A 15716-nucleotide genomic window follows, 5' to 3' on the forward strand; every position below is an offset into this window, starting at 1 on the left:
TCTCCTGCACAGCTGCAGCCCTTTCGTTCCCCGTCATTCCCCGCATTTTATTCAGAAGCTGACAGCTGATTGTAACGGTGTGCAGCTGGTGTGCACCAGACAAAAACACCTGGCCCCCTCCAGAGGCCCGCTTGCTCATCTCTTTTCCTGGATTGGTCACAGAAGAGTGGCAGCACTCAGAAGGGTTTGAAATGCACCATTCACTCACACAATGTCTTTAATCATAGCTTTAGAGCCGTCATCCAACTTTGGCTGCGGAAAGACCAAAAAACCCCCCCAAAAAACAAAAAACGGAACACTGCCTCCCACCTCGCACTATAAAATGATACAGAGAAGTTCAACAAATTCTATAACCACACACTAGCACTGCAAACCAATTCATTCAGAAAGGACCAAGTCACATCATGTGTAGGCCGTCATAAAATTTGAGTTCCCAAGACTTTGGTTCAACACATGCAGAAGTCAAAACTATATGGTAGATGGAAAATATTGAAAGGTAATGGATACAATAGGATAGTTGTCCAACAGAGAGAGCTGTACGGTAGGTAGGATTGTGGCTGATCATGACGATGGATACACTCCCAACTTTCAACCTCTTGAGGTCACCTTTAGCCCTGCATGTCTGCTGAGCTGCAGAGCTCTCTCCACCACACAGCACATCCTGCACTGATGATACGGGAGGCTGTGGGGCGTCTCAGGCAATTACGCCAGGCCTTGGTGGAGGGAGGCTTTAATAAAACATAACAGGACCCCTCAAGGTCACCAGCAGGTGAGGAATGGGAGGGTCTTTGTGGGGGTGAAGACACAGGGCGGAATTGGAGAACGGGAGTGGAAAAGGAAAAATGCAGAAAGATGAAAAGAAGAATAGGAAGAGAGGAAGAGAAGTGTGTGATATGTGGAAGTGAAGAGGAGACCCTGGGAGGTTTCAATGACCTCGACACACAAAGCATGCACATACAGTACATACACACACACACACACACACACACAAATTTCTACAGTACAGAGTGAGATACAGATACAGATATAAAGTTGCTCACAGGCAGCGAGTTATTTACTTACAGTCAGTTCTTCCCACACTCTAGCTACTGCCCCTGACCTGACCCTTTGGCTTTCTGTTTGCAGGGAGACTCTGAGCCACCTCAACCTTCTGCACCTGATCCTGGACCCCCAGCAGGAGCAGCAGGAAAGACCCCACTACCTGTTTCCTGATCCAACATGCAAGCCCCAACTATCCTCCTCCTCCTCCCCCAACTCTCCTGGCCTCCCTCTCTTCCTCGATCCCTCCCTCCTTTCCTCTTGTTCTACCTTCATCTCATTGTGTAGTCAGCCCCCTCTTTTCTCTTCTCCTCCTCCACCACCAAGAAGCTCCATCTGGCCTCCATTCTTCCTCTCTCCCTCCTCTCTCTCCTTACTCTATCTCCTTCTCTCTCTGTCTACCTTCCTCCTTCCTACTGTCTCTCTCTCCCTCCATCCTTCCTTCCTTCCTTCCCTTGCTCCAGGAGAGGGCAGGTCTGCCAGGAATACTGAGCAGGTCTAGGAGGATCGGCATAAATGAGGCTCCGCTCTCTGCCAGGCAGCTGGCATCTGACTGCATTAAATCCAGCCATGCAATGAAGCTCTGGGAAGCGCAGGCTGGAAGCCACTTGTGAGGGGGCAGTCATTAGTGGGCTAAAGAGGGAAGCAGGATGCTATTTTACAGGGCAAGAAACAGACGGACTCCCACACTTACCAGGGTTGCTTTTTTATGAGGATTTACACGCATTATAACATACCGCCAGTTTGCTAGCTACAATAAAGGGCTGAATTTCCCTGCAATTACTTATTCAGTTTTCCACTTTTCATAATTTGTGTGTCTATTTAATTGTGACATTTAATGAACATATGAGATTAATTTTAAGGCACAGATTTGCTTTTCGCTCTACTGCATTGTGAATTTATGCATACCTGTAGATATCTATTTTCTTTTACAGAGCCCATACATGACCTGCATTGCTACTTTATATTGTTGTAGTATTTCAGTGCCTTTTACAATGATGTGGATTTTATTCCGAAAGTGATACATTTTCCAGTCTGTTGGCAAGCTCCTAACACCTCTAAAATTGTTTTGTACATTTGTGTGAGGGATGCAAGGCACTTGGGTGCTGAAGCAGAATACAATATAATGCTAGTTCAAAGTTCTTGTTCTTTTTTTGTTTAATTCACTTGTATTGTGTTTCATTTTTCAAAGAGGCCCTGACTAATAACATTGATACAGAATGCATTCTCCTCCGGGTGTTCATTGTATTCTGTACCTGTGCCTGCACCTCCTCCTAGACCTGCGAGTGACTCACCTGTTGAGCCAGTGGCTGAGGTCAGGCAGGTGTGCCCACTGGATACCCGTCTGGTTGAGTGATCGCAGCAGCCTGCAGCAGGCCAGGGTGAGGGGCGGTGTTGCCAGGGCCAGCCACTTCTCCGAGCCCCTGCTGACACCCAGGTCCGCTAGCGGGGACGAGTCCGGGTCATCGCCGGGGGCGACGGAGGGCAGGGGCCTGTTCTCCTTACAGGATGGGAGCAGGGGCTCGTCGTCCTCGCTGTCCAGGCCCTGGCTGGCTCTCCGGCGCCGCTCCCGGAAGTACTTGCGGCAGACGTCCTGGAAGACGGCCAGGCAGAGCGTGTTGAGCAGGAAGTACCAGGACTGGTGCTCCTCCTCCACAAAGCTGGAGGCTCCCAGGCTCAGCGTGTGGCCCACGGTCCCAGCCAAGAGCAGCACGTCCAGCTCGGACAGCTCCCAGCCCCCTGGGGAGACACCCTGGAGAGAGGAGAGGGAGAGAGAGAGAGAGAGAGAGAGAGAGAGAGAGAGAGAGAGAGATATGAAAAGCCAAAAAGGAGGGGATGATCAGAGACACAGAGAGAGGTGTTAAAGGAGACATTCAAAGGAAGCGAGAGAGACAGAAGTTCAGTAGTTGAAAAGGAAGAGTGAAATATAGAAGAGGAGAAAGAGAGATGCCAAGGGGTGAAAGGAGATATCAAAAAGGGTGAGAGAGAGAGAGGGAGAGAGACAGAGAGAGAGAGAGAGAGAGAGAGAGAGAGAGAGAGAGAGAGAGAGAGAGAGAGAGAGAGCGTGGGAGAGAGAAAATAATTCAAATGGTTAAGAGTGGATCCAACAATTGATTCACTTCTGAATGGACAAGAGGCATTTGATGAGACTTCCTGGAATACTTCCACCGGGGCTCTTTATGGGTGATTATCTCTGCACCTCTCCCTTCCTGCACCTACTACTGTATTGCTAGCATGATTTGTAGATCGCTATATTTCTCCACACTTTATAGCTGTTTATGCCCTCTTTTGTAAGTTGCTTGGTGCGAAAGTGTCAACATTCCTTTTTCGCTGTTGAGGGCTCAGATAGCAGTACCACATATATATTTTGTAAATATATATATATATATATATATATATATTAGGGCTTTTTTAATACCTTTATTTTTTACAGGACAGCGGAAAAGAAACGGGAAATAAGTGGCAAGTGACTCGGGCCAGAATCGGACCCGGGTCGCCAGCACTGCCGTGTGTCACATACATTTGACCGTGTTTGGAGGTGCCAAATATTAAGGCAAGCAGTTATATAAAGGAACTGAAATGACAAAAAAACATGTTTGATGCACCTGGGTGTAGGATGGACAAAAAGAAACAAACTTTTCAGAAGATAACAAAATATTGTGAACCAAAAAGAGCACTGTGAAAAAAAAAAGTTTGAGGCAGCTGGTTGTGGGATGGCAGAGAAAAAGAGACAACTATTTCGGAAAATAATAAGATAAGTGACAGAAATGTAATATCGCCAATGGCATCATAATCTCATATGTCTTACAGTAATCTCATTACTAAAAGGCAGGGCCTGATTCTTACAGCAAGCTCTAACCCCTGTCCAGTCCTTTAGGCTTAACAGAACACACACACATATACACATGCGCACACACGCATACCCAAGCCAGACAGTGTGCACGCTCACATGCACACAAACGCACGCACACACACGCAAGCACGCACACACAAATTAAAAAAAGCTGGATGTAACTTTCCACAACAGGCTCTCAAACTCTCTCTCTCTCTCTCTCTCACACACACACACATACACACACGTGCGCGCGTCTCTTTCTATCTGTCTCTCTCACCCTCGATGTCTCTCTCTCTCTCTCTCTCTCTCTCTAACGCCGACCTATTCATTTCCTCATCACCATGAAGTCCTGCGTGACGCACAGCGTCCTGACGCGAACCTAACATTAGTCATCAAGTTGCAAGAAACTGCCAATCAATCATCATCATAGCACTCATCCCTCTCACACAGAGCCAGAGATGCATTTGGGAGGGGCTGTCAAAGAGGGCAAAGGCACCTGCCGAATTGGAAGGGCACTCAGGAAGTAACACCCCTCCCTCCTCCTTTCCGCAATCCGCTAAGGCCATGAAGCCAAAGCATTTATTTACACCACCGAGGGGTCGGCAGGGGGATGGATGCGCTCCAACACCTAATGGGCTCCTTCCTTGGCCCGGGTTGCACCTGCCTACTTTCCTACTCCGACGGCAAACTTTCCCCAAAGTTGGTCTATTCAATTTCGCCTCGTCCTGCTGACACACACACAAACATACACGAACGAATGAACACAACCATGCGCACACAGGGCCACTGACAGCTTTCTCTGGGCCCAGGACAAAGTCATCTGAAAGGTCCCCCTACTCAATACATACAATATAGTAAGGACGCAATTCTGGGCCCCCTTTCTCCCTGGGCCCAGGACAACATACCCATTTGTTCCCCCCAATGTCCGCGGGCCTGAACACACAAACACAAAGACACACACAAAAAGTCACGCACACACTAAATAACGAACATAACCACACACACACACACAAAGACACACACAGGCAGCAAAAACAACCTTTTGTCAAGCCACCCACACCCACGGAGATGGAGGCACAGTGGACAAACGGAACAGAAACACTTAAACACAAATGTATTCTGCTCTCTCCATATCAAACGCGGTTACAAATGCTCATATATCTACTCATAAAAATCTTTTCGCCAAAACATATTCTCCATCTTTCCCTCCCTCCCTCGCTACCTCTCTCTCTCTCTCACTTACACACAGACAGAAACGCACACAAACACAGGCACAAACAGACACACAGACACAGACACACGCACACAAATGAGTGTGTGCAGGCTGTGAAAACGGCTGAAGATGGAGTGTAGCGAGCGCTAACAAAAGACAGAACATCAGCTATTCATGGAAAGCAACGCTGTCAAAGCCTCACAAGGCACTCATTTCCATCCCTGTTTACACAGGGCGCACTCAGCCCAGCACCAGCCAATAACCTGCCCAGGGAAGGGCTGAGGGAGTGGGGCGGAGATGAGGAATAGAGGATGCTACTGCACCACAGGGACATCTAGGTCTACCTATTTGCAAACAAGAAGTTTGCAAGACGAAACGACAGAACACAACCATTTCCATGACACCGAACGACCCACCCAGCGAAGGAGCTATAGGAGGGGCGAGCAGGGCATTTGCCCCTGGGCCCAGGACCCTCCCGTATTGGTGGTGGGAGCCCTATTATGACTTTGGCAGGGTGTACAGGGGGCCTTGTCCGTGTTTTGCCCAGGGGCCCCATGTACAATTGTTCCGCCTCCACCCTTACATATTCAACAACACACAGTCATCAGGGGCGTGCAATGAGGGAGCAATACTCCCGAAATATTAGTGTCAGATTCATGCAAATGCAGTTCTGGGGTTTGTTAAATTTGAGTGGTTTTCCTGCTCCATTTCTGGGTGACAAACAAATGGTTGACCATACACTGTTGAGGAGTTTTGGTGTGAAACCGGGCCTGGTGTGTCCAATTAGTTGGGTACAGGAATGGTGGTATGTTTACTCTTACTGCTTCCGATATCTTGAGAGCTCAGAGCTCAGAGGTGAGAACGCAGTCAGTGTGCTCAGGCTGATCTCCAGATACCAGAACCGTCCATGCGTGCTATCCATAAATGATATGTGTTTTTATGATTGTCATTACTATAGATGAGGTGACAGTATCTTCCTAGCTTGCCGCTGCGTTCTCGCCAAACGACCTTCAACGAGCAGAGGCGCCACTAAGAAGGCACACCATGTTTGATTAAAATGCACGTTCGTCGGGACCCAATGTGTCAGATTTCACATGAAATGCCCTTACATTATCTCCCACACAATCATTCACACAATCACATATCACAGCCTTCTCCTCCACATCACCTCATTACCATGGCATGCACATTCACTTCACAATGAATATACCAGTAAGATTCATCTGGCCATAGATAGGGATGACTAGTCCCAGAGGACCACCCTGGTGCACCGCCCGTCTTCACATATTCAATTCAACTCACAGCCACCAGGACCATACAGGGGTGCAGAGGTCTTGTGCTTGGTATGTGTCTCTTGTGTAAGTGTGTGATTGTGTGCCTGTGTGTGCATGTGCGCGCGTGTGTGTGTGTGTGTGTGTGTGTGTGTGTGTGTGTGTGTGTGTGTGTGTGTGTGTGTGTGTGTGTGTGGATTTGATTCAAATCTCACACCAATCTATTTAAGCCAGGTGCACACTCAAAATGTAAAAGTTCAATGCAAAGAAAGGTTGAAACACATATCGATGTCCTCCCTTTTAATCCCTTTTCATGTCGAGACGATTCGAGGCAACACATCGCTTTCTCTGGGGTGTACTCACTTTTGTGAGTACATGTTCAAACATTAATGGCTGTATTTTGTTTTTTTCTGAGTGAACAAGAAATTTAAGCGGTTAAATATGTTGTTAAAAGGTCACTAATCATTGTGTCAAAGTGAAATTTCTGTAATGCTTTCCTATGAAAAGACATACTCACAAATCTGCAAAAACTGCAAGGGGTGTACTCACTTTCGTGATATACTGTAATACAACCCCAAATAGGAATAAAAAGAAAGCTGGGAGATGGGCAGACACTGATGTATATGTGAAAGTTGATACATGCAACATGCTTCAAAAAAAGGTAGGGACCGGGAAAATAAAAATGCTGCTAAAGGTCAATAGTAGTAGTATTCACAGCAGGCAACTTTCTCAAATGAGCTCAAGCAGACTCTTAAAACTCTTGATTATTTGTAGGAGCATTCTTTGAGTGGTCAAGTTTTCACCAGATCTGTTGTAGAGTCTATGTAGTGTGTGTATCTGTGTCAGTGCATATCTATCTCTCTTCGTGTGTGTGTGTGTGTGTGTGTATCTGTGTGGAGAAACATGTTTTGGGTGTGTAATCCCTGAGTGTCTTATTATGGAGGTCAGCTTTCATTGAGGCAGCTGGTTGTGTTGACTGGGGTTTAAGGTGAGCACTAACAGGCAACTCAGAGAGTACACACACACACACACACACACATGCAAACAGTCACATGAATACACACACACACACACACACACACACACACACACACACACACACACACACACACACACACACACACACACACACACACACACACACACACACACGCACACACACACACAATGCCTGGGTCTTGTAAATCACTCACACTCTTGCACGCACGCACATGAAATACATTCACAGAGACAGATACACGCACCTACTGTGTGTGTGTGTGTGTGTGTGTGTGTGTGTGTGTGTGTGTGTGTGTGTGTGTGTGTGTGTGTCTGTGTGTGTGTGTGTGTGATTATATGTGTGCAAGTGTGTGCGTGTGATCATTTTTGTTTTTTTTGTGCGCGTGTGTGCATGTCTGTGTATGTGCGTGTGTGTGTGTGTGTGTGTGTGTGTGTGTGTGTGTAACTTACGTTTTTTCCCCACCAGTCACGGTGGTAGGTAGATTTCAAAATCTACCAGTCACTCACTGTTTTTACCAGTCAAAGTGACTGGTGGGTTGAAAAATGTACCAGTCACAACTGAAATTTACCCGTCATTGGCAGGTGGACGGGTGCTTATTTCCATCCCTGACGCACACACACACACTATGAAGCTGGTGATGGATCAGGCAGTATGGCACGCTGACACAAGACTCCACAGAGACCAACAAAACACACACACACACGCATGCACTCGCACACAATTATACGCACACACACACACACACACACACACACACACACACACACACACACACACACACACACACACACACACACACACACACACACACACACACACACACACACACACACACACACACAGTGAGTTTGTATGGGTGATGAGGCCTCAGTGTGCCACCATTCATCAGTGTTAGGCAACGCTGGAGCCGACTCGCAGCATAGCCTGGAGGAAATGGAAGTGTGTAACTGCCACTCCTGTTTGCGTAAACAATGAATGCAAAATAGGATCCCATACTACCCTCAGACACAGACACAACTCCCCCCCTGTGTGTGTGTGTGTGTGTGTGTGTGTGTGTGTGTGTGTGTGTGTGTGTGTGTGTGTGTGTGTGTGTGTGTGTGTGTGTGTGTGTGTGTGTGTGTATGATGTAAGCATTCTGGGTTTTTTTGGTTGCTTGCTTCAAACTCCCCGTTCCGCTCCAATCCCCACTCCGAAACTAGTCTCGTCTTTCTGTTCAAAGACAGCTTTGCTCATATTTGCCTGGCCCTTTTCTCATCCGTTCCTCCATCAATTCCAATGTGCTTCCTGATGCGAAGGCATGAGTCTGTAAAATGACATTCTATAAAAAAAGAAAAAAGCATTCAGACACATGCACATGCTCTCTTTCTCATTCTCCCTCTCTTTTTGCCCTCCCACAAACTCTCCCTCTCTTTCTTTCTCTCTGACTCTCTGTCACACACACACACACTAGCGCACACGCACGCACGCGCGCACGCATGCGCACGCACGCACACCATTACTTTTATCTATATGCTAATGTTCAGACGTTGGGGGCCAGCAAGTTACAGATTTTCTTCTCATGGCAGCTAGCCAGGGTCTGTGATGTGGCGGGGGGCAAAAGCCCCTGGGTGAATACGACCCAACTGGCTGAGGGCAACTATGCTCTTCACAACTCGTTTCCTTAGCAACACCACACCGCCCCAACTCCCCCGCATCGACCCCCCCACACCCCATCATCCCACAACCCCCCATGTCCCATCTGATGGACTGGCTTATGAGATACTGGAAACGAAAAGAACCTCTGATCTCCCCACTCCTCTCCTCTTCACAGACTCTCTCTTTCTCAATCTCTCTCCCATCTCTCTCTATCTCTCTATCGCTCTCACACACTCCTGGGCCCTTGGTATGCCAGGAAACAGCGTACTGTATATCCTCATGAGGAAGCCACAATCACAGGAATTGCCATCTCCCAGTAGTTCATCAGAAGCCACAGGCACTTCCAAACTCACAACTGTGGCTCTGTGCGTGAGAGTGTGTGTGTTTTTTAAAATCATCTACGAGTTGAGAAAGTAATATATAGTTGACTGATTTGATAGGCTGGAAGATCAGACTCCGACACGAAAATCACCTGGGATTCAGAAGATGTGATTGGTTGTTTTTTATGTAAAGTACAGAGTGGAAATGACTGGCAGTCTGTGAGGTTGCAGGGCTGCAGCTAAAATAAATACAGTAAGCTGGTGGGAGAAGTTCAGCGTGGGGAGACGAATGGCAAAAACACACCAAAAGCGACTAGCATAACAGTGGCGATGGAAGTAACTGACTTTTTATGGAGGAGGTGCCAACAGAAGAGACAAAAGCGATTTGCAAGTCTAGAGGTGATTTGAGCGACTCGATCAAAAGTTTGTAGTTGATCTTCTGTGAATATTATGCTAATGAGCTATGATGCAGTTCGGCGACTGCTGCTGCAGCCAATTGGAATGTCAGAATACTTACATTCTACTTTTAGCGGTCATATTTGCTTTTTTAAAAAGTATTTCTTTTTGGCCTTTTATTATTATTGGGCAGTGTGAGAGTAGACAGGAAATGGTTGGGAGAGAGAGATGGGGCAGGATTGGGAAATTACCCCGGCCGGACTCGAACCAGGGTCACACTGGCATCTCTATTGTAGATTTTCCCCTCTGGACACATGAAATCAAGGTAATTAAACAGACCGGCAATAAAAGTAGAGTAATTAAAAGGCAAACAGGGAGTAATAAAAGTCCAGCCACATGATACTGTGATCTGACACAAAAAAGGCAGACCCACTTTCACTCTCGTTTTCAAGAAAATAGATGTGAGAACAGTGGTTTGTGATTCTGGCAGAAGTTAGCACAGCCTAGCAGTATAATCGGACGGGCACTGTCACACCACGCCATCACACTTTCCTTTCTCAGTGGAAAAGTTGAAATATGATTGGCAGACGTGGAGATGCTTTCAAGGAGGTCTCAGAGAATTGAAATGTGCTGAGGAGGCCCAGGCCTGTCCACGAGAAATAAAGAAGGAAAAAGATTTCAAAAGATCTGCAGTGGGGAGCAAACCCAGTGTGAATGTGTCTTTCCCTCCATGTCTCCAGAATGAGGTTTTAGATGACTGCCTTGGCTTGCCATCTTTCCCAAAAAGCTAAGAAGAGAAAGGAAGATACCACTCTGCCTCATCACTTTCTAGCATTTAGCTGACGAGTTTACTGGCAAGAACCACACACACTTACATAAGACTTTTGGAGAAACTTTGAGAAGCTCTTGGATTTTAAAGTTTAAATGTGAAAAATGATGGCATTTACCTCATTGCTGACTAGTAGCAAATGAAAGGCTCAAAGTGGGGCGAGAGGGGAGCTTCAACATAAGCATCGGAAATACTAAAATTCCTAAAAGGCACATTATTATGCACGTAAATAGGCCAGCCATGCTATACAAATAGCCAACTCCCAAAATACACGACATGTACCATTTAATTGAGAGAATAAATCAGAGTAGCAACAACAAAGCTTGTTAAGAGACTACTGTGACAAACAGCAAACAAACTGAAGCTAATGAGGCCGAGTCGAGCACGAATTGATCTGAGGGCGCAGCAAACCAAACACGGTGACATGCAGCCAATTAATGACGAGCTTCTAATAAACACTGCTGCCAAAGGATAAACACTTTCTCTACATTTTGCAGTCTTTTGTTGTCCCAAACCAGACTGGCTTACGTGGCAAACATCTTACTCGTCATGACACATTGGCTCTGCTGGTGGTGCTGTGTGATGAAGTGTGTAATGTTTGTCTGTCTGTGTGTGTGTGTGTGTGTGTGTGCACACGCTCTGGACCGTATGACAAGAGCAGAGACATCACAGTCCAGAGGGTAATGTGGATGTCCTCTGGATGCAATGCCATCAAGCACCCCCCCCCTCGTCCAAACCTGCCTACCACACACACACACACACACACACACACACACACACAGGGAGGAATACATATACTGTCCCTCAAAATCCACACTGTGCTTTCTCACCTCTCCATCTCTCTCTCTCTCTCTCTCTCTCCATCTCCATCTCCATCTCCATCTCTCTCTCTCTCTCTCTCTCTCTCTCTCTCTCCATTGTGTCAGCACTTTACCACGCTTGGCTTGAGAGAGGGGGAGCAAGAGGCAGAGAATGACGAAAGAGAAACTCTTAATGCTACGCCAGAAAAAGGAGAGGAGCAGGGAGACAGGGTAGAGAGGTTGTGTGCGTGTGCGTGTGTGTGTGTGCAGAGGGCATACTTTTCTCTATCTGTAATTAGGGCCGGCCTGGATGGTTCATTAGGCTGGTGAACAGCTCTGCTCCTCCACACCCCTCCGGTACAAACTTCACTTTTTTCCTAGTGTGTCCACAAAGAGAGAGGCCTATTTACCTTTGCCATAGCCTTTTTTAGTTGTGCTGTGTACGACCCACCGTCTCCATATAGCCCATTAAAATGAATTACTGAGGAACAATGAGAGCTCACAGACATATCCGAGAACCAGTGGCCCACAGACTACACTCTTTCTCTGATCTATATGGGTCTCTCTGGTACACTGGAGCGGGTCCTTTGTGCATTCTATCCGAAGGAACAGTCCTCAGTTGTGGTGAGAGGTCATTGACATTTGGACTCAACCGTCAATTTAATACACTTTGCCTCTTTAGCCATTCCAAAGCAGTTCTGCTGACTAGATGATGTACTGCTCTCTGTAGTGTCTGGAGCCTTGGGCGGGAGTTAAGTTACAACATTTTGTTTCCTCCAAAACATCAGAGCGGAGATATTCGACTTGATCAAGACTGAGCGCGGGCCTAATGGGGGAAGCTAACCTCTAATGAAGGAGGCATCAAAGTCAGCATTCTCCAGATATCCGGCCCGACAACATCGAAGCCTTTCCCATCAATAAAGGCCTGGCACCAGGAATCTGGGATCGAATGTAAAGGCAGAGCCATTCATCTCCCCCTCTGACCTGATCAAAGGCAACTCATCTCCTGATTGGTGTAATCACCAGTAAGGGAGCATTGTGTTTAATAAAAAAGCACATGTCCGTTTGATTTGTTACAAGAGGCGTTTTTGTTGCTCACTACTCGCTAGCATTTTGCTAAGGAAGTGACGTCATAGACACTTAAAATCACTTTTTAAGCATATGCGTGGCTCAAAAGATCTAAAACTCAGCCGTGGGTATTTTCTATATAGTCTTTCGAAAGCAACATCCGAATTACACGAGAAAAAATCACATACTGAGATAAAGGCACCATGAGGGGTTTTGCTCCATAGGACTCCATTCATTCTGGTCTCCGGGCCGCCACGTGGATAAGGGTGGAACTGCCACTACAGCTCTAAATCTGCCATAGAACTGATACAAAGCTGCCTCGTTTCGGAAACCGGAAATACACCGTGAAACCAACCAGTGGCGTATCTGGGTTTATAGAATCTGTGGTGCTGTGCCAGGAAGGTCATGTGACTAGTTCAATGACCTGAGGCCTGAGCTATGGACACTTCACACCGCTGTGACTGTATTTCATGTCTGGACCAAAGCTGGCACATGAACTACCATTGATACATGGCTTTCTTTCTCTATTTCCTACAGAGCATATCTAACATCCCTACAGAGGGCCAGAATGATTTGTATTTAGCCATGAAGTGAACACACATACACATCTATGCACACACACACAGCCCGTACGCACGTGCGCGTACACACACAAATACACGCACGCACGCACGCTCGCACACACAGTCAGATATATAAGAATTGATAAGCTAAAAAGCAAGAAGTTAAGAAAAAGTTACTGTAAGGAGCCAGGGGGCGTATTACAGAAAACTTCCTATCTTCAGTCGTCCTATCTTAACTTTTGACTTGAGATAAGATTTTTTCCAGTTTGGTATTACAGAAACAAATCCTAACTTCATTTAGGATTCTTATCTTATCTTTGGAAATCCTATCTTATCTTGAGTTAGGAATCCTAAAGTAGCGATCTAAACATCTACGATCTACTTTTTATGTCTGTTACCTGACAACAAATGCACCGCTACCTAGCAACAGTAGTGCGACGCAAGCTAGAATGCACAGATTTGACTGCTGCTGCTGCATCTCGCGGTCTGCGTGATACTAAAACAGAGAGGAAGAGGACGTAAATATTTCGCTAAACTTTTTAAGCTCATTACTTTTAAATAACGCACTTATTAGTGACGTTCCACCGAACGGATTTATAATACAGCAACATCTGTGAGGACGAAATTAGGTCACTCTCGCTGCCTGCAACCTCAAGTTGACCAAATGCATTGGTTTCAGTCCCAATAAAGTGCTTCCCATTTCCCACATTTTCATCAAAATGCTTTGTTTTTCCAAGCGAATGCACGCAAATGCACAGTTAAGACGTAATTTCATGAAATGTCTTTGTATGACCAGCGCATCTATAAATAAATGACAATTAGCCGACTTGGCTTGACCCATGGTCGGCTGTGTCAAATAAGTACGTTGATATCGGACCTCACATCTAAGTCGGGTATATTTATCATCAACTCTTCACTTCACACATCGTTTGGGTCAGTCAATATAGCCTAATTTAATTAACATTTCATCCGTTCACAATTGCGTTGTTTTCCCGGATAGACTTCACTGTTAGCTCTGGCTGAAACAGCAAGCTGAGCGTGGGTAAATGGTGATGAACACCAGCTAAATTTTGGCTAACAAATCAATGGATAACTGGAATTAGGACAGCTGGGTGGTTGTCCTAAAGTTAGGAGCAATTATTTTGGATTTTTCGAAGTTAGGGTGCTTCTGTAATACCCTTTTCTTAACTTGAGATAGGATGCGCAAAGCAACTTAGGAAACGTTGTTCTGTAATACGATTTTCCTAAATTCGGTCCTAAAGTGCCGTTGCCGCGGTAACTAGACAGATAATATAAGATTCTCAAGATAGGAAGTTTCTGTAATACGCCCCCAGGTGTCAAACAATGCATCGGAAGCAGTATGTGGTTCATTATCTTGCTCAAGGATATGTTGACCTAGCCAGGAGAAGATGGCTAGTCTTGGGCAAAACAAGTTTCTTTACATGCTAATATGAAGACTGAATCTGACATTTGGAAAACAGGACGGCATGAAAACACCCAAAATCAGTATTAAATATTCATTCTTGCTGAGGGAAATAATGCCATGTCTACACTTTCTGTATAATATGAAAGATAAATGTGTGCTAATGTCCAAAACATCATTGGATGCAGTTAATAGTTAGTGGAATTGGCAAATAAAATCCATGGCGCAGTCGAATCGTAGAATCACTCATATATCCCAGGGGGCACTGACTAAGGGACCTAGACTATGGTTGTGAAAGGGAATGCACAAAAAATAAGGGGGGCCTTGGCTGGAGTACCGGCATATGGGGGGCCTTGCCATGGTAAAGTTCGAGAACCCCTGGTTTAGATTATAAACAACAGTTCAAAGGTTTGACATCACTCAACCTATTCCAGTTACTGTTGGAAATTCAAGCTGTGGACTACCATTGAATAGCTTGACATGGTACAAAGGGAAAAAAATTACTGAGCCAGAGTGGAAAATGTTTTTGATTACCTATCAAATCTAACCAACCAGTTTCACACATGTATTAGATAGGACTACTTGGTTTTATCTAAAAAATGTTTATCTTAAACTGTCTATAGACATTCCTTTGGTTTATGAGAGAATTCATGGAACTATCGGAAACTCTGTTTCTCCCCTTTCCAATTGTATGGTTTCAGCATTTATGGCATCACCACTTTGGCCACAAATTCAAGTCAAAGTAGTTACATGAATTTCGACTCATCAGAACTAACCTGATTATGAATTCACTATCGACTGTCTCGGCCAATTTCAGTGAATAGACACGTCATACACTGTATCAGTGGAAAGCTCAGAATCCCCCCAATTTAAGGTAGTGTACTGTATGTAAAGGGCTGGCAATCCAGCCACACCTCAGCTTTACTCAAAACGGCAGATTTCACCATATTGTCTGTTAAAGCTACCTGAATTTAAAAACAACAAAACAGAAAAAGCATACCATTTGTTAAAATTTCAGTGCAATGTATGGTAAATATTTCCTGCCTGATGTTGACCAGGTATGAAAAAAAACATCTAAGTATACAGGTAATCGATAATTTAAGAGATCCTCGCCCAATTTCAAACTGTCAAGACACTGCATTTCCATGGAGATTCACATCAAATAAAAGTTATGAGTCATTCAAGAGCTTCTCACCTCTCCTCAAGGCGAGTCATTAAACGTAAGCGTCACAAAGGGGAAATGTGCGCGTCTTTGATGGCGGCTCATCCTCCTCTGCCACAGTTTAATGCCACGGCAGGGGATGAAGTAGGAGGGTTGGCGGGA

General features: G+C 45.6%; 1 protein-coding gene across 1 annotated transcript in view; it reads right to left on the reverse strand.

Annotated features, from left to right (window-relative positions):
• pigg (phosphatidylinositol glycan anchor biosynthesis class G (EMM blood group)) overlaps window positions 1-15716 on the reverse strand; it is a 172295-nt gene that overhangs the window by 62369 nt on the left and 94210 nt on the right. Inside the window, 1 exon segment of the mRNA XM_063188079.1 lies at window positions 2334-2791. Within this exon segment, the coding sequence (XP_063044149.1) occupies window positions 2334-2791 (458 nt within the window).

This window comes from Engraulis encrasicolus, chromosome 22 (genome assembly GCF_034702125.1).
Source record: "Engraulis encrasicolus isolate BLACKSEA-1 chromosome 22, IST_EnEncr_1.0, whole genome shotgun sequence".
In the NCBI taxonomy this organism is placed as follows: domain Eukaryota; kingdom Metazoa; phylum Chordata; class Actinopteri; order Clupeiformes; family Engraulidae; genus Engraulis; species Engraulis encrasicolus.